Raw genomic sequence first — 18,910 nt, forward strand, 5'->3', positions numbered from 1 at the left:
CTTTAAGCATCGGAGTGTTGTGTGGAGGAAAGGGTCTAAAAAGGGAACTCCTCCTCTATTCATCCTCTAATGGCTCGATATGCAGATCCACTTTATGGAAGGTAGAAACCTACCAATGAAGTCATGGTAGAAGGCAGTATCATCGGCAGGGGAGGGTTCTGCGGGTATAGGTTAGATCTGTATTTGCTGGTGTATCAGTATTGTGGGTATCCCAGGGATCATCCTGCAGTGGGAAGTCAAAGCTATCCCCATGGCCCTGTCCCCTATATCTGAATGAGGTGACCCTTGAGGTATGTATGATATAGGGCCAGCTGGAGAAGCAGGAGGTGAAGGTGAGTTTTGAGGAGCAGGTATGGGTGGTGGAGTAGTGAAATGCAAAGCGCTTGTAGCCTTGTCCATTCTCTACCGCTGCTTTGGTGGAGGTGACATGTCTAAGGCTTCTCAAAAATACAGTTGCCGTGTAGATGTTTGAGCAGCAGATCCAGGTGGGCAGGTGATTATTTGGCCTGTATGTGGAGGGATCATTAGGTGTTTCTGGTGGGTGTCAATCTCTTCGTGTAGTTTTTGAAGAATCAGTATGACAGTCCCTGATCCTTGGCAGAACTTGCTGCTGGGTGCCGATGGTCTCAGCTCTGGCGCCGATGGCCTCTGCTCCGACGCTGAAGGTTTTGGCTCGGACAGTGGTTTCTGTTTCGATGCCAAAGTTGTCGGTGCCAAAGGTCGCCTTGACTCCGAGGCAGGAGCGGCTGGTGTCGAATTAGTCGGCATCAATGGTTTTTTCTGTGCCGAGCTAGGACTGGGAGTTCTGTGTGAAGTTTTTGGCCGGTGCCAACCATGGCCCGAAGGCAGTAGTGACCAGGCAGTCTGTTTCTGGTGCTGCAGAGTAACTGTTGACTGGTAGTGAGGTGGGGGGGGGGGTGGAGGAGGTAAACAATACTCAGGGCTGGCTGCACTAGTGAAATAGCTTGAAATTACAGTTTGGAGCTGGAGCGGTCATCAGGGGAGAAGGTCTCTTCGTCCGCAGCTGATGCTTGCGCATGGTGTTCTCCCCTGATGCCAAAAAAGTCTGGTGTGCCGTCTTCGCGCCTTCTTGACATTTCGTGTTATCGAGCTTGACAGTCACCAAAAGTTTTCTTCTAACTGAAGGAGCAGCAAGCGTCGCAATCAGCTTCATTGTGCTAGGAAGGGGGGGAGACAACATTGCAGACCTGATGGAGACCGGGCGGTAGTTCCATCCCCGTGTGAACAAGGTGATTGAGATGCGCCGAAAGACAGAAGAAGGCACCGAAGGGCAAGGGCCCATGTGGGCCCAAGGGCGATGGAAAATCACTGGTCGATTCAGGAGCAGTCTAACTAACTGGAAGGGAAATAGAAACGTGATTGACAATACTAACATAGGTAGGAACCGTGTAAACTGAGAACAGTGCACCACAACAGTGTGAAACCGGAGCACATGTCTGAATCAGACAGTGGAAGAAACAGTCTGAATCAAACAGCGGAAGAAACAATCTAACAATGGAGTCAATGACCTTGCGTATTTACAGCAAGAGAAGTCACAATACCTTGTGACTAGAATGATTGTCTTTTAAGAAAAACAACTTGCATACATCCGAGCCCAACACTAGATGGCAACATAATGCACAGCATGTGTATCTACAGCCACCCCCCCCCCCCACACAAAAAAATATATATATATATATATATATATATATATACATACATACACACACACACACACAGACACACACATTGTTTGGATCAACACGTGCAGTTTAGTACTATGATCTCTTTCCCAAACTGCACTTCAGTTACACGATACCTTGTGAATGATTTCACTGTATTAAGCTTTGACATTTGATTATGTGTCATGTTTAGAGCATACATGAATGCTCTCCATCTTAAAAGTCAAAGTCTAAGCAACATCCAATTTTTCCAATTGTCGCTGAATTCTCCACACAGCGTGAGACAACAAGGCTACTAACAAAATCAAATCATCAACAGCTTTGAACCTGCCCAAGGTAAAAAATATATTTGAGATACAAGTGCACATTAAAAGGCATGAGGCAGGTTGATTCATTTATGAGGTGAAAGAGCACAGTTTAAGGCATTTGTCAATTCAAAGATTGTTTAAGTATCACTAGTTTTGTGAAATAATGTTTACTTTTCGTGTTACATTTACTTAAAAAAGTTAATCGACCTTTTACTGCAATTATTTGGCAAGTGGTAGGTTTGGTGCATGCTGCAACTAGTGTGTATAAATATTCATCTGCACTGGTTTTTTGATTTGAGTCAAGTGAGTTAAACACTCAAGGTCGCTATGAAATCCGAACATAATAAGAAAGTATGCACTGTGTCAATGTTCCTCCATCCACAGAAGACATATATCACTGAAAAAGATACATCTTGACGAATCGGCCAGGCACAGGACAGCTGTGTCACCTTTTATGTAAGAGTTTGGTTAAGGAGCAGCAGCAAGAATCTGATACAGCCTAAACATCATCACACATTTAGAAACATAATATAACCCATTACACTTAAAAACAGCATCATTTAAATATACAATGAGAACATGGCGATTTAAACTATTACAACACAAGGGTTTTCAGTAAAAAAAAATAAAGCATTTGTGACATTTTTAGATGTTTGTTTTAAGACCTAAATCCCCCATAAATGTAATCTAATTTCCACTACAGGAGTAAGATGATTTTGATACAATAGCTTATGAAAACTGCCAACAGAAGAGAAAATGTGCATAATTTTAAATGCCAAAGGTGTTCATGAAGCTTTACATTTCCAAAAGTGGTGTTTTACGAGATTTTCAAAATTGGGGCGAAGAAAACAGTTCACAAACATCTTCTCAACTTTGCAATGGGTTATCACTTTCTCTTTTTTGACCGTTTGAATAAGACAGTGCATAGGAGTAAAGGGCAGGTTACTGACTTTAGCGATTGCTGTATTTGTATCCCAATAGTGTAAGCAAACATATGCATGTTAAAGGACGTAGGATGGGTCCTGTAGAAAGTGGGCAGAGTACAACAGTAATAGCAGAGGGTTATGTGTTTGTCAGCTGATCTCACGTCCACCATTGGGTTCTTCAATAAGGGCGGGAAGACTCTAAAGCATCTAAGACAATAGGGAGATTATCATTATTAGGACACCTGAGAGGTCACCGAAAGACGCTTTTCAGCATACACTGGGCAAACTAAATATTGCCCCTGGTACCAACAGCAATGAAAGAAAGAGTGTTGAATTGCTCACAAATGTGATGTAGCCCAAGGAGCTGCCTAGCAGACCTCTATAAGAATGAACGGATTCTAATAACACTGACCCTACCTTGGCCCAGAACATTTTGGTGGTGCGGGGTTGGGGTCTTAGAGGGGAACACTAGAAAAAAGTCCTAAATAGAAGGTGCAAAGAACCAAGTGTACTTGTAAAAAGCAAATGGATCTCTCACTCCTACAATGCCACCATTCCAACAAAAGAGGAGTCTACTGGCCTATGGTAGTTTCCAGTAAAATATGCCAACACTATTTTATAGTGTCCTGAAAAGGAAATGCTCAGCATTCTTTTTTTGAATTTGCAAACTCCAATCTCTACATGCAAGGAAAGAAATCTAGAGGAAACTGGTGTGACCAGGAAAAAAACTTAGCTCAAGGAAAAGAAATAGCATTAATAGTTTCACATGGACATGTAACATTGATTTTCCAGTATGGATATCTTCTGTAAATTCAAAAACCAAGTGAGGTATCCTGAAACACTTTTAAAAAAGAGGAACCCCATCCAATTATGAAAAATGCTTCTAGAGGTAAGAAAAATTCCTTTTTTGATTAAAACCTATTTATATGCAAATTAAAAGCATGTGGATAAGAACTGCTGAACAACCACACTTATTTTCCTTCTTTCAAAAGAGAAGAGATAACAGGAAACAGTTTCCATCAAAACCACCTTGTAGTGACAAAAAAAAACAACTTAACTGCACAGGTACTTTAAAAAATCCAATTCACTGCATAATACCAGAAGGCAGCACAGTGGCACTGACATAATCTGTTTACATGGACAATCCATTACTGAATAGAGGGTCTAAATAAAAAAAACTTCCTTTCCATTTGTTCTATCGATCTGTGTGTGTAGGAATGTGAAAAAAAACATTTATGAAGGACAACTGCTGTTTTGGGTAACTGACAACTCCTTCTACTTAATGGTATATGCATTCATATTCATAAATACTTAAGGAGGTAGAGGGGCATAAGGAATGCAAACAAGATAAATAGACCGAAATGTCATAAACACGTAAAGCTGTATTATCCTGAGAGCTTCTGGGGTTTAAAGGGTGTGCTTGTTTTTTGCACTTTCTAGCCCTTGTGTGGCCCCATCTGCAATATGGACCATTCCATCACAAGTGGGCCAATGGGGAAAGCCTTTGCAATCACTAGATATTACAAATGCAAGTGCAGGATCAAAGAAGGCCACAGGAGGTGCACTAATTGCGTGCCACATATGAGGTGGACCACTGTTTGTGCACCCCCAAGGGTGCCCGGTTGGAAGAGGGCAAGGAGGACCCAGGAACCGCCCAGGCAGGTGCGGTCACGCACAACATCTGTAGGCAAGAAAACGCCTGTTCTCCTGGCAAAGTGACCTTGGGTCGCCACTTGTAGTGTAAGGTGAAACTGCATCTACAAGCAACCAATTACCATTTTTTAAAAATCTTTTTCACAGTACAGGTGCATATTTAAACCTGCATTTTTTTGTAACAAGGCACACAGTCTTGATCTACTCTGGGATACATTCAGATAAGGGTGCAGCATGGGGAAAACAGGCACAGTGCACTCTAACTCGATTTCAAGCTCTGAAGGTCATTCACAAAGCAGGACATGCGGCACAGGAGTTAAATAAAAGAAATAAGGGTAGAACACTATAATGATTCTTTACCAATTTACATATTTTACGCAAGGGATACTTAGCTTCTTATACATCTGCAAAGCAACAGTATCCTGCCCCAGCTAAGGGTCTGTTGACCGGTTAGTGATGAGTGAAAATCTCTATCTGAACTTCGTAGCCTTTCACATACAATGTTTTTTAAAAACATGTCTATATTATTCAGGACAAAAAAGTCCAGGTGGGATATGTCAAGGCCAGAAGTTCTGTCTTTTTTCTGGGATAAGGCCTTATGGATATCCAAAGGACGAAAAATGGTAATTCCTCACATGAGTTTGTAAAATAGGCCTATAATACAGCAGGCTTTGATCAAGTAGAACCTACAAATGACAACTCATTACCGTAATGTATCTTGCAAAATGTTGCTAAAATGATCGAACCAAGATTCCTCTGGAATACTACTGTCTAGATTTGCAGACTGGACTCTCAATTGTGCTTCAATTAGTCTGAAGAATCTGGATATATTTTTCATCAATTATTGCTTGAAGTTACTGCTCTTATTTATTTTCAAAAATGTTTCACTCATTAATCTGGGTAATAGTAATATAGGTTTTGTAACGTGCTTAGGAAAAGCATAACTGAGGTATTAAGTGCAATACAAAAAACAAGCTATTATTCGTTTTATAAATATTATTATTGTTGTTAAATAGGGCTGGACTGACCAATCTGTCACCCTGTCATTTTCCCTTTGGATGCATGGTAGGATGCTTTCAGGGCAGGATGGGTGCCACCATCCAACCATGTTCCATTGGCCCGCTCTAGTCATAGCCACCTGCAGAATGGGGCTGGTTTTAAGTTTTTGTCACAGCGGATTTTGAATTCCAATCTGCCTTATTATTAACCCACACTTTTTGTTTGTTATAATATTGGCTGTTTAGTTACGGCAAATTAATTAATCATATGCTCCTGTTGTGGCACAGTAAACAGAGAACAAAGCAGTACAACCACTAAAGAGCACTCAGCTCAACCATGCTTATGAAGTTCCAGATCTCTAACCCATACAGAGTGCTGCCCTCTACCTTAGCCCATGTGAAATCATCAGAAAGAGAGATGTGGTGATCCAATGTAGGGGATTCCTCCACTACTTTTCTTACTAAAAAGATGCTAGTCCCTGGTGTTTGGTAGTTCTTTTTCCCCTCTGGAGTCCGCAAATTGGGGGTAACCCTAATATGCCCCGCACATCTGCCACCCCAGTGGGACAGAAAGACTTCTGAAGTCCTCAGCGGGGGAGGATCAACTGGGTAGGGTTTTTGATGACAGTTCTCAAATATCCCTGGTGTCTACTGAGTCAACTCCAGCACAGCTTTGACTACTGTAGCAAACCCCGGGTAGGAATCCACGACAGAAAAGTTCCATTAGAAAGCGGAGAGTATCCCTTTTAAAAGGTACTTTTCCTGTTGTAGATAGAATGGAGCTGTGCCCCTGAGCACCACAAAGAGTGAAAGAAGAAAGTGAAAGAAGAAAGAGACAAAAGGTTCCTTCTATTTTCATTTTCAGTACTGGTGACATCAGTGTACCTTGCACGCTCATCCCCATTTAAAAAAAAACAATAAGAAAAAAGACTCAGGCTGTTAGGGGAAGCTCTTCCAGATGCGCCTGAAGTGGGTAACTGTAAAAGGAAGTTCTCTGGTCCAAGCCCCATATTTTTCCCAGCCTTGGGGTGCGGATGTGGCCTCCACATCCTCCGGAATGCAGAAGCCGTGAATGCCACATCGTCTGCACTTACGGCTTCAGACATTGGCTTGATGAAAAATAAGACCAAGAATAGTTCCTTTTAAGACACTCTGCTACAGCCAAGTGAAACTTAATGAAAATAGCTTTAAAATGTAACTACAGAAATAACACAAGAAAAATGCTGAATTTTTCATACTTGAATAGCAGACGTTACCGCAGAAATATATATTATTTCCCTCAAAATATACTAAAGGCCGGTCTGCGAGTGCAAAAGTGGCAGCCTCAAGAAAATCAAGAACTAGTAGGTAGTATGGTGTACTATAAAAAACTGAAGTTGATTAACTGCTTGCCTTGTTGCTCAGGCAGAACACTCTATCATCGTTTTTTGGGGGCCATTAGGCAATTAGTAGAGGCTCGGAAACAACTTCTGACTTTGGTACAATAGGCAAAAATATGGATTATTGGCACAAACATCTTTATAGCATATCAAAACCCTGACCAACTGAAAAACACAATAAAAAATGCATTACCTGAAATGGAAAAGGCATTAGCTTTGCATGCTGCCTAAAGATTCCTGGTCCTGAGGACTCTAACGACAACATTGTCCACAGTTGCCCAGACTGGTTTTGTTTTTATCATTGTTGTAACCCTACCAGTTATCTCTTACTTCTTTTACTTTTTTTAAGCTTGAACAAGGAAGAAGGAGCAATAGACTTTCAAATAAAAATTCAACATTAGCCACATACAATGTAAGCTGAGGAAACTGACTGAACCCTGCTTTTGTGATGAATGCTTACTAATTGTAAACTTGAGCACTGGGGGAAGACCACAGTAGAAACAGTATTGCACTTCAGTGCTTAAAGCTATGGAAAAGTAGATCATTGCATGGTGCCCATACACCAATGCCATCAATGCTGGTGAGCAAAGGATCAAGCAGACATTTGCATACTTGATACAAGAGGCTATTTATTTGTATGTGATCTAAAGCACTTACATAAACGTACCAGCATTGTGGCAATCCCAGATTAATCGGCTAGACCAACCTAGCACCAGAATTAAAATATTGATAACAGCAAATAACTTCAACCAAGAGGATGTAAAAGGCCCTGACTGTGACTATCTGTATATACAGCTATAGGGCAGTCACTCTTGAGTGAAACATGTTGAGGGTCTCCTTATGCTGTGGACCCCCTAAAGTGATGATTTTTGAGGTTGAGAACCTTCATTACGACATACTCTCCTGCAGTGGCTGTATACTTCAACCTTATGCCATCCACCACCCATGTGACTTTATGGACATTCTATGACCGCAATGGATTGCAAAACGACATTGGGTCATTTAAAGGGAGCACTGAACTTCATTGGCCATTCGGGTGTCATAGGCCTTGACAAGCCGGGAGAGAGAAACTATCTATTCGAAGACATTTACAAAAAAAAGAGTGTGCAATCATCGCTACAGGTCCGTAGAATACAAATGCTTGTGAAAAAACAATCAGCAAAGTATACCTTTATTTAGAGATCTTAGTTGCAGACAGCAAAAAATAGGTGAAGAAATGACTCAACTTTGACTACGCTACATTTTGGTCCTGTGGAACTCCTTGCCTGCACTGAAGTAATGCTGCAGTTTTTGCCCACATAAGACTGTTTTGCCTTTTATTTCCTCTGTTCACGGATCCTGTACATGTTCAAATATATTTGTGGCTATTATCGAAAATCACACAAAAAAGAGTTGACTGGTCTGCAGAACTTTAACAGGCTCCCAAACCATTAATTTTCTGCTCTTCTCCTGTGCAATGAAAGAATCAGAGCAAACGCCAACAGACCATAGTACATAATTATGTAGAGTGCTGACTTTCCTACTTAGAGTAGTTTGAATTTTGGTACTGTAAGAGGATATGTAGTGTTTCTATCCTCCAAATGCAGGCATCACCTCTCTCTCCCTCTTCTGCTGCTGCTTCAGGTCTTCTTCTTCTCTCTCTTTTCTTTGCTGCTCTTCCCATTCTTCTTTGATCTTTCGCTTTAAAAACAAAGCAAAGTGAAGCTTAGTCTTGTACCAGAAGATAGATGTCGACTATCACTTAACAAGCTATGCATGCAAGAATGAACATGTGGGGTATGAAAAGATTTAACTTAAGACATGAGGACAAATCCATGAATAATAGAAGAAACATAAAGGGAAGCAAAAAAGACAAACATTGACTTATTTTTTTTATCAAGCAACAGGTGGGGACCAAGTGACGATACACCAGAACACTAAACACAAAATCAGAAGAGCGAAATTCTGACAAACAGTGGCGTAATAGGGCACATGGCAGAAATCAAGATGGAAACTATGCAGCATAATATGAGGCTAGGCTTATCAAAATGCCTTAGCAGGAAATGTTACTGAACTATAATCTGGTGCTCTACTTTGAAGATTTGTTTTTAATTTATAAACTGTAGAGTGGCTAAAATAGGTATATATTGCATATACATTCATGTGCTATTTTTGCTTTTGTGGGAGGTTTGAGTGGTGTTTTACCATACCTTATAATGCCGAAATTTGATTTTACTCACTTGCATGAGAAAAAAAATAATATATATATATATATATATATATATATAGTGTATCGGGAAAACAGAGCTTCCAATCCCATTGTGACTACATTATTAAACATATTTAATAGTAGTCCAGATTTCTGGGGATTCTAACAGGAAACTTGGTGAAGGTAAAACTACATCAGAAAGCAGTACCTCTTCTTCTTCCTGCCGCCGCTTTGCAGCCTCTGCTCTTTCCTTTTTTATACTGAATTCTTCATTAGCCTTTCGTTCTCTCAGCAGCCATTCTTCATGAAGCCTTTTCCTACCAATACATGTAAATGTTAATGAGGGAAATTAGGCTTTTGGAAAGAAAACATTAAAACAGACTAAAGAAATGTAGTTGAGATGACAAGGAGTGGTTGTGTTGGGTGGGAAGATTGCTATTGATTGAACTATCCCCATCAAATACAATGAAAGCAGACTGCCAAGGCACCCACATCCCCCATACACCAAGGCAGGAAAAGTTACACAATTCGATATCAACCATCCAACCTGGCAAAGTCTTCACAATAATATGCAACATAATTCTTCCTTTGCAATCAAAGTGTATCTTGGTAAACGTTTCTCCCACCACACTAAAAGTATTGGTGAATAGATTTGTGTGACGGCTGGTTAGTGTCCTCATAAGTTCTTCTTTACTCCTTAGACTGGACTTTGGGCTAAGATCACTCTCTGACACAGTGTGATTGCTCCTCTTTCTCTATTGAAGAAGGATATGGGCGACCCTGAAACTCGAGCCTTATGGGCAAGCTCTGGAGAAAATTCTCGCCCATGCTGGCACCAGTAGTATCCAATGGATAAAGTATGTGAAGACCATCCTACAAGAGTTAATGATAACAAGTTTAGGGTGTGTATCTGGTGTGGCAGGGGATGTTTCCAATGCCCCCATTAAAACAACCTATAGGGCTTGCAGGGACTCCCTCCTTCATTTTCAGGAGACCAATGGTAAATTGACAGACGCATTTTGTGTGTTAAAGGATACCTACATGATGGAGGATTTCCTGGATGAGATTGAGTCCCCTTTGGCTAGGTGACTCTACTTGCAGTTTCGTTATGGCACCCTGCACCCTGGTACTTTTACTGCCAAATGGTCACGTGCTCCGATAGGATGAGATAGGCAGGGTCCGTGTTTGACGCTGATGATGAAAGCACTGAGCATATTTTGTTTTTCTGCCCTGTGTATAAGAACTATAGGAGGCATTGGCTAGTTCCGCTATGTCAGAACCTGGGAGTAAGGGCATACAAAGAGGCCCTTAGGATGTTGAGATTTGATACTAGCAAACCGTTGGTCTTTGCACTTACTCTGCATTTAATGGGAATATGGAGAACAAGGCCAAAATATGCATGCTGTAACCATGAGCGAGCACGGTGGTGATCATGTCAACGGCTGAAGCAATTGTCTCTTAATTAAAACTGACACAACGATATCTTACATATGTTAAGTTGTTTTATAGTATCAGCCAGCAAGTCGTACGAGATGAGTTTTCCTGTTACGATCTTAGGAATTCTTATGTTTGAGGACTGACCCTTATCGATTGTCTAATGTTATCAATACATGAATGGCCGCGTTCATTTTCTATTGAATGTAAGTGCTATAGGACATTGACCTTTATCATATTGTTTCCTGTGCTATTAATGTTTTATTCCATGCTTTTATTGTTTTATTTGTTTTTATGTGATTTTATGGCCTGTGTGCCGAAATAAAGATCTTTTTGCGTTTTCCTCCCACCCAAAAGTGTCACAGTTACATTTGAAGAATTTGTGCGTTCTATCCCTTTCTGAAAGGCAGGGACCTTGAGGAGGTTGAATATTTATCTGGAGAGGATACCCATGGTGGAGAATTAGATTTACAAGCAACAATTTGTTTTCCAACATGGGAGCCTCTTCATAATAATTTGCTCAGAAATAGAAAACTAAACAGATAATTGCTCTGAGAGGCAGAATAAAACACTAACACACTAACCTAAACATACTTCTCAGAAGGTTTTAAATGAGACTGCACATCTTGAAATGGTGTGTGTAGGAATACGAAGACTTAGCATACCCAACAAATATATAAATATACAACACCTTTTTAATACATTTTATTGAAACATTTCTAAAAAAAACAAGCTTAGAAAAGACCACTCTATCACATAATATTCAACTATACATAAAGGACGTTGATCCACAAAAGTGTTGAAATGATAGATTTTGTGATTTCAATATGTTTAGTTAGTTAAGAAAGAAGATATGTCTCTGTAATGAGGAGGATGCTTAGTCCACATTGTAGCATCAGAGCTCAAAGAAGCCTTGGCTGGTAGCAGAATGGCTTCCACAACGACTGTGTGGCCTACCTTTCTAGATTTGTGACACCACAGGGTGAGAAAATATCCTCCTTTCCCCAGGACAGATGTATGCTCATTAGGCACTAAGGATACAGAATAAAAGGGCACCACGGAATTTGATGCCCCCAAATCCCCATAAACAAACCCTCCAAAGGTTGAGTAAGGAGTAGGGAAGAGAGTGTATACTCACTAACTTGTAACAAAGGACTGTAAAATGGGGAAAGGACTGTTAACAACCGACCACATAGATCCCAAAACCTTCCAATCCTACAGCCTCCCATAGTCTTTCCCCTTCCTTGGCAGGCCAGATCTGCCCTAACCCCTCACCCACACACAGCCTTTTCCCATCAAGAGTTCGAGGTAGGGTTTACAATCTACTCCAACTAGGCAGAAGGGATTTGAAAATGATGAGAGCCCCCGCTGCCCCAAGCACAAGGCCTGATGTCCCCCAAACCTACAGATAACTACCTTTTCCTTCCCACATGGAGGCAGATGTTTACCCTCCAAGTTGATCTGCCCACTCCCAGGCAGAAGGCCCACTAGAAATTAAGTATAGTGAAAAAAAGGGGAGTGTTACCCCCACAGGACCCAACTCCCTCTCTTGCAGTAGAGCATTGCCCTCAATCTTGACCCTGTACCCAAGAGCCTTCCAGGTACTTTCCCGATTGAAAGTCGCTGCTGGATAGTGGGAACAATTCCCATACCAGAGAAGGGACCTTTCAGGAGAAGCAATTTATCTAGGGGAGCGATTCCTGCAAAGGCAACACAGCAATCATCATCCTGAATTCTTTATGGATATGTCCCGTTAGAAATAGGAGAATCTTTTCTGACCAGTAGTGGCTTTTCTGTCTATCTTTTTGCTTGGAGTCCCGACATTTAGGCCTCATTTTCTGGCGCAGAAAGGTCAGAAAAATTCCTTTGGTAGTGGGGGCAGGCCCATTCGGTGCCAGGGACAACGTTAATGGAAATCCCATGACAGAAAACTATCTGTTTTATTGGCAGCAAAACGAAGGGGCTGTTGTCTTGCTACACAATGGATAAAGAGACTTGCAATTCTGGGAACATGCCACCCCAAAATGATCAAAGTAAAAAAGTACTGATCCTTTTTCTTCATAGAATTGCCAGTGTAAATTGGTCTTACCAATCTGCAAAAACGGTTTACATAATTGCAGATGTAAATTCCCACTGTATAAGCCTTAATAAAGACCATCACAGAAGGTAAACATTCAGAAAAACTTGACCAAGTGACAAAGTGTGGGTTATGTGCAAGCAGCTGAAAGAGAAAAAGGCACACTGAAGATGCATGAGTTGGTTGCTAACATGAGTGATATAACTATAAATGTAAAAATGATAACATATCTCATGAGCCCTTGTTTGTGTAGCCATCTTGGGAGGCACCCATAAGAGAAGTCTTCCAGAACTAATTCCATTCAGCCTGTAACCACCTGCTTTCCAGATTAGCAGGATTGGGAAAATTAAAAGGCTGCATCAAAATCAATGCCAGACTGGTTACTGCAAATATTAAGGGCTCTTTAAAAGCCCAAGACACAGGAGAATCACTGCAGTCGTCTCACAGACTATCTCAGTTGCTTTCAATCGAGTCGACCATACAATCTTGGTTGACCACTTCACAGCAGTTAAGTTTTTAGAAAGTCAAATAGTTTTCCTAATTTTCTGAAAATCTGAGCTCCCTCCTATCCGAATTTCCTGAAACTACTCTGTAGTCCCCAGGATACCGCTCATCTCCAATTTTTCAAATCTTTGCATTAAATATCTAGAAAAGCTGATTGGAACCTTTGGCTTTAGACTACATTTCATATTTTTTTGCAGTTTTTATAGCGCATGAACTTGGCCCAAAGGTAAGTGCTTTCAAGACTACCAGTTTACAGTCCACAAGAATGTATGCTATTGACACTCAGATTCTTACCAGACAACCAACAATTAGAAATTGTTCCATAACATTTGCAAAAACCTCTAAGTAAAGTTCACCAATGAAAGTTGTTCCATTTTCTCAAGTTGAATGCTGAAAAAGGTCACGATCTTTGGTATAGAACCTGCCTGGAATCATTGACCATGGTCAGTGGCCACAGGGTGTGATTCTGAAACTATGGACAATGGGAAAGGATAGGGATTGATTCTACATCTCAATAAAAGCTTTGAGAGAGAAATCAAAAAGCTTATATATTCATGTTTTGCAGCTTTGAATGTTCAGACAAAGTCTTGCTGTTTGCACCTAGCAAAATAAACACAACAATGGTGGCTGTCAGTATAACTTTGCGTAATTGATAAGAAATGGCTTTAGACTGTTGGCAAAACACACCAAAAGTTACAAAAGAAACAGATAATGTAAATTCGGCTTGTAAAAAAAGATACATGTCAGAGACTACAATGCCACTATATTCAGGGCCACTTGGAATTATGCGATTGTGCAGTCGCAGAGTTTTTCATATAGTTAAGGATTTAATGCATTTGCCAGATAATCCATCATCTGCTGCGTAATCTGCAAATGTTAACAATTTTTTTTCTAGCTCAAGTAGTTCAAAAGTTAATAAAAACGCAGAGACAAGTGTTACTGCCCAGTGGAAGAACCTCTACAATGGTTGACTGGTCACCTGTCAGTTGCTTATTGCTATATTTGGGCGTTAAACTGGAACTACTGATTTGCAACCAATTCCCCAAAATGTGTTAATAAGTGTAAACATAATAATATGATAAAGTAATACTCTCACAAAGTGTGCTGCATTACACTGCATAGTTTGTCTTTTCTTGCTGCATAATTTACTTTACTCTGATGCATAATTTAGCCCTCTCCTGCCGCACAATTCCAGTGGCCCTGACTATAAACAATGGCTCACTGCTCTATAACTGATTTAATTCAGAGTGATCTGTTTGATCGCTTATACAGTATATGGACCATACACATGTTCTTCCTTGTGCTTGCTCTTTTTATTCTACATTTTTGGGAAGCTAAATCATCCGTCTCTTTATTTTCTCCAGTTTTTTTTTTTTATTTGGCACAAACTTGACCTAAGGGCATTAGAATGCTTTATATGTGCACTAGATTACATTACACATTTTATTTTTGTATGGCATAGAATGATGAAGTGATTTGCTCAGAATCATAGGCTATTGAGCGGAGGCTGCAAATCCGCCCAGGTTTCCCAGTTCCAAAATTAGCAGCTCTGGCAGTTTGGCCACATCTTCTTGGGCACCCTGTATGGAAAGTCACTACCATTTGAAATCCAAAAGACCAAAAGCCATTGTGTTATTCAGTATAGCCTGAACAAGTTCTTCTTGCGAACATACGCTCAGTGATATTTTTTAAAAGGCATGTTAATATTTTAGGACAACAATGAGAGAATTGAATTATTTGATCATTTAAACTGGGAGAATATAAGAGGCAATATAAACGAAACACAAGAGAATCAATGCCTTTCTTCTCAAGTTCCGTATTATATTATTGATATGTTTCTGATATTTGGCAGTCTTTTTACAGGGTTACATGGGAGTAACATTTTATACATTCATAAATTGAAAAGTTGTAACAATCAGAACTAATCCTTAACACAACTCAATATTTTCTAAGATTTATCAGAAATCAGGGTAAAAAAACAGAACTTGTGAAAAAATCAGAACGTCAGAAAGTCTGAACGAATACATGCCCTTTCTTCTCCACTCTATTACATGACACAAGAGTCACATGAGGAAACTTCAATAACAGTTTCTAATGATCTATACCAATGTGTATGCTGCAATTCCTGGCCTGGGAGATCTCAGCTGGCTGATATGTTCCAGAGTAATTTCTTCTTTTTCTTGTGGTCAGCACACTATGTCATTAAAATATTTTAAGTGGCTTCAAGGTGATATGTTTAGGGCTATGTGAAATAATTAAAAACAAAATCACACCACTCATACAAACCTTTCAAGTTCAAATGGACTATCTGTTTCCGGCTCCTCCTCTTGGTCCTCCTCTTCTGGCAATGGGCCATCTTCTGCTTCTTTTTCTGTGAGTTTAAGGAATATCAAACCGAATGTTCAAATATTTTATACAATTGATATGGGAATTCGAGGAAATGTCTAGGCAGAAATCATTTTACCAAACACTTTTTCTGTTTCCCTAAATGTTTTAATTCCTTGATTACAGGTTTTTTCAAGCATTTCACATTTATAGCACAGAGACACTGGAGTACAAAACACATTTTGAAACAAACATCCCTTTTAGGCAGACAAACTTTTAGTGCCAACGAGAGAGAGAATATTATCTCATGAAGGTCTAAATTCATTCTGTATTGAAAGAAAATGCACTTTTGAGATGTCAAATTAAGTGCAAAAGGTGCTGTAGGAAAATAGCCTTTTCTACGTGCTCACCTCAGATTTTTCACCTTATGATGGAACCAGTAGCAAAGTGCTCCCCCTTTAAACATGGTCATATTGTCATATTCAAAATTGGAATAGTTAACTTATTTATAAGTCCCTAGTATATGTTACAAAATGTACTCAGGGCCTTTAAGTTAAATGCCACTAGCGTTCTGCGTCACCTATTGTGTCATTCACTACAGTTGTAGCGCAACCATGGCATCCGGCCTACTGGTGTAGCCTGACTGTAGCAGTGTAAAATCTGCAATTTGACCAGTCAAAATAAACCCTTTTGACAGGTCAAAACCTCCCTTTTAAATAATAAGTCACCCCTAAGTAGGCCCTGTCGGCGACACAAGGTAGGGTCCACGTTCCTACTGTTAAATAAAAGTAGGACAAGTAGAAATGTTAATGTTAATATGTCCTTACAGTGATGACTAGCACCCAAAAGCCAGCTGTCCTATATAGAAAACCAGAGTACAGATTAAAAACCCTAATATTCTAATACTATTTTTCTCAGGAATGGGACTAACTAGAAAAATTGTTATTTTAATAGTTATTAAAATTCAATTCAATGGTGAAGTCAGACTATTAATAAATATGAATGAAAAGTAACTTTTAGAAAGTTACCTTTCCCTGTCTGAAGTTCTTGGAGACTAAACTTGCAATTGTTTTCCTACTTCTACCAGCCTTTAATTAGCATTTGAAGTGTGAAAACTGCTCCCAGAGCAGGGAATAAAGGCATGGGTGCAGGGAAGTGTTGTTGCTCCCTTGACAGGATTACCAGTGGACTAACTTCAAAGAGACCTTCCCTATCACAAACACTTGTTAGCTGACACCTGGGCAGGACCCTTCCTCTGTCCCCCCCATTGATGCTCCAATCACAGTAGGCCTCTTTTTGACATCACAGTGTAAATCCCTGCTTGACTGGTCTGCTGGGATTTACATATAATGCTGGGGTTGCACGTGAAGGCAGAGAAACAGGATACCAAACAATTTTTATGTATCCACAACCTGGTTACAAGAAAACCCTGCTTTGTTCTATCAAACTTCTGTGTCTGTGTTTATTGTGTGTACAGTGACTGTCCCAAATTGGATTTTAGTGTTAGATGTGGGAGACACTGGTATTACCATAGTACACTCACGACACACACACACCCAGCCCGCAGAGACCTAGTGTAGTGTGGACAAATACTTCTGTCATCTTTTGAAAATGCCCAAAGTGAGTAAGGTTGGCCCAAGGAACCTTTACCCCATTGGTTAGGGTGTGCCCAAGAGTCATTCCCACCCACTAGCTCATGCCAAGCATAAATGTGGCAGCTCTAGGCATGCACTTCAGAACACTGCTAGACCATATGAAGATCAGAAGGGGACTTAACCTGCTGTCTGTGACCTGAGAAGAGCCCAGAAAGGGCTCTCTCTAGTACCTAGGACAATGAAGTGCACTCTAAGGGCCATATGAGTGACCTTTTTTTTAAAGCTACAGGGACACAACAATTTACGAGAGGCCTTTTCCTGCAACTACCTAGCGGACGAGAGGCAAATGTCCTTGGACTGGACCTTGCTGTTTGGCCTCTGCCTAACACCCTGCAAGTCTCTATGGACATTCCCTGCTGTCCTGTGGGCTTTAAAAGTGTACTTCTGTAGTGAATTGGGACTTAAAGCATTAAGTCAGAAGGTAAAATCTTTAACCAGGACAAAGCTGGTTGGTGTATCCAACCTGCGCTCTAGCATAGCAAATCTCAAATTAAGCCTAGGTCCCTGCCTATCACAACCATTGACTAGCATTGATACTTTGTGCTTCTTGGCACTATTCCTACTTAATACTTAAAAAATTCATATCTCTGGTTCTCTGTATTGGATTTTTGTCATGTTGGTATCATTGGCTTATTAATTTTTACTGCATACTTCAAATTCAGATTGTTTTTTTTTATTGGTTTGCATTTCAACTGTATTACTTTTTGGTACAGCATAAATACTTTACACATGGCCAAAAGTTAAGTCTGTCTGCTCTGTGCAATTTTCTACCAAGGGGGTGAGCTTAGGTTAATTTAGGGACTTTGATGGTTCACCCTGACTAGGCTGTGAGTATTGCTTCAGGTAGGTAGTCACCCACCCCAATAAATAATTATATTTCTTACATGTGTGCATCAGTTTGATATCATATTTGATTGTTGACACGCTTGGAGTGTGGAAAACCTTTTGGTGCATAAGTCACGTTTAAGTGGGAAATCGTCCTTGAGCATCAACAGGTTTGTAGGGACACAAGTAGATGCAAAAACAGATTTAGGATAAAACTCACACTTAATTGCACAATTACTTTTAGGTGCAAACCACCTATGGTGCAATCAGGCAGCACTGTGGTGTCACATTTTAGGAGCAAAACCACAAGTAGGTGCAAAATCACCCTTGGTGTATCACCAGCAGGAGAATGAAACCAGTTTTGGGAGCACAAAATACAATTAGAAGCAAAAACAGATGGCGTGAAAAAGTACCACTGGCGTTTGGAAACACTTTCAGTAGCAAAAAAGCCTGTTGTCTGCAGTACATGGACACTTTGTTTCAATGTACTGCAAAGGAAAGCATGCTTTGAGCACACAGACTAACACACTGAAACATTCCTCTTGCCTGATCCCAAACATGAATGACACTTTCTCCAGCAATAGCTTAAGAAAGCTGACCAAAACTAACGTGTGGCTGATTGACAGTGTCTCAAGACTATGCTCTAGATAGTTTTTGGTACTGATGACATGATCTCTCCCAAACAACTAAAGTGGCCTGTAGCCATACCTAAAAACAGGCCATAAACATACTGATCCAATATCCAATAGGCTGCTATTCAGCAAATTTACTGAAGGATCTCCATTTGGACAAATATTTGGAATTATATACAAACATAACCTACTCTCATACTATCAAATGAAATTCTACTCTAGTCATGGCAGGGGTATTAAAACTATAGAAATGCTACAAACAATAACATTCTAATGCTGCTACTGTGACTATCCATGGAAAGCTTGCATGCAGAGCACTGGTGG

General features: G+C 40.3%; 1 protein-coding gene across 1 annotated transcript in view; it reads right to left on the minus strand.

Moving 5' to 3' along the window:
• ZRSR2 (zinc finger CCCH-type, RNA binding motif and serine/arginine rich 2) overlaps positions 1 to 18,910 on the minus strand; it is a 211,488-nt gene that overhangs the window by 146,508 nt on the left and 46,070 nt on the right. The window contains exons 3-5 of the mRNA XM_078657650.1: positions 15,436 to 15,520; positions 9,343 to 9,451; positions 8,540 to 8,626 (exon numbers count right to left, since the gene is read on the minus strand). Coding sequence (XP_078513776.1) covers positions 8,540 to 8,626; positions 9,343 to 9,451; positions 15,436 to 15,520 — 281 coding nt within the window. The remainder of the gene's footprint in view (positions 1 to 8,539; positions 8,627 to 9,342; positions 9,452 to 15,435; positions 15,521 to 18,910) is intronic.

Source organism: Lissotriton helveticus, chromosome 8 (assembly GCF_964261635.1).
Source record: "Lissotriton helveticus chromosome 8, aLisHel1.1, whole genome shotgun sequence".
In the NCBI taxonomy this organism is placed as follows: Eukaryota; Metazoa; Chordata; class Amphibia; order Caudata; family Salamandridae; genus Lissotriton; species Lissotriton helveticus.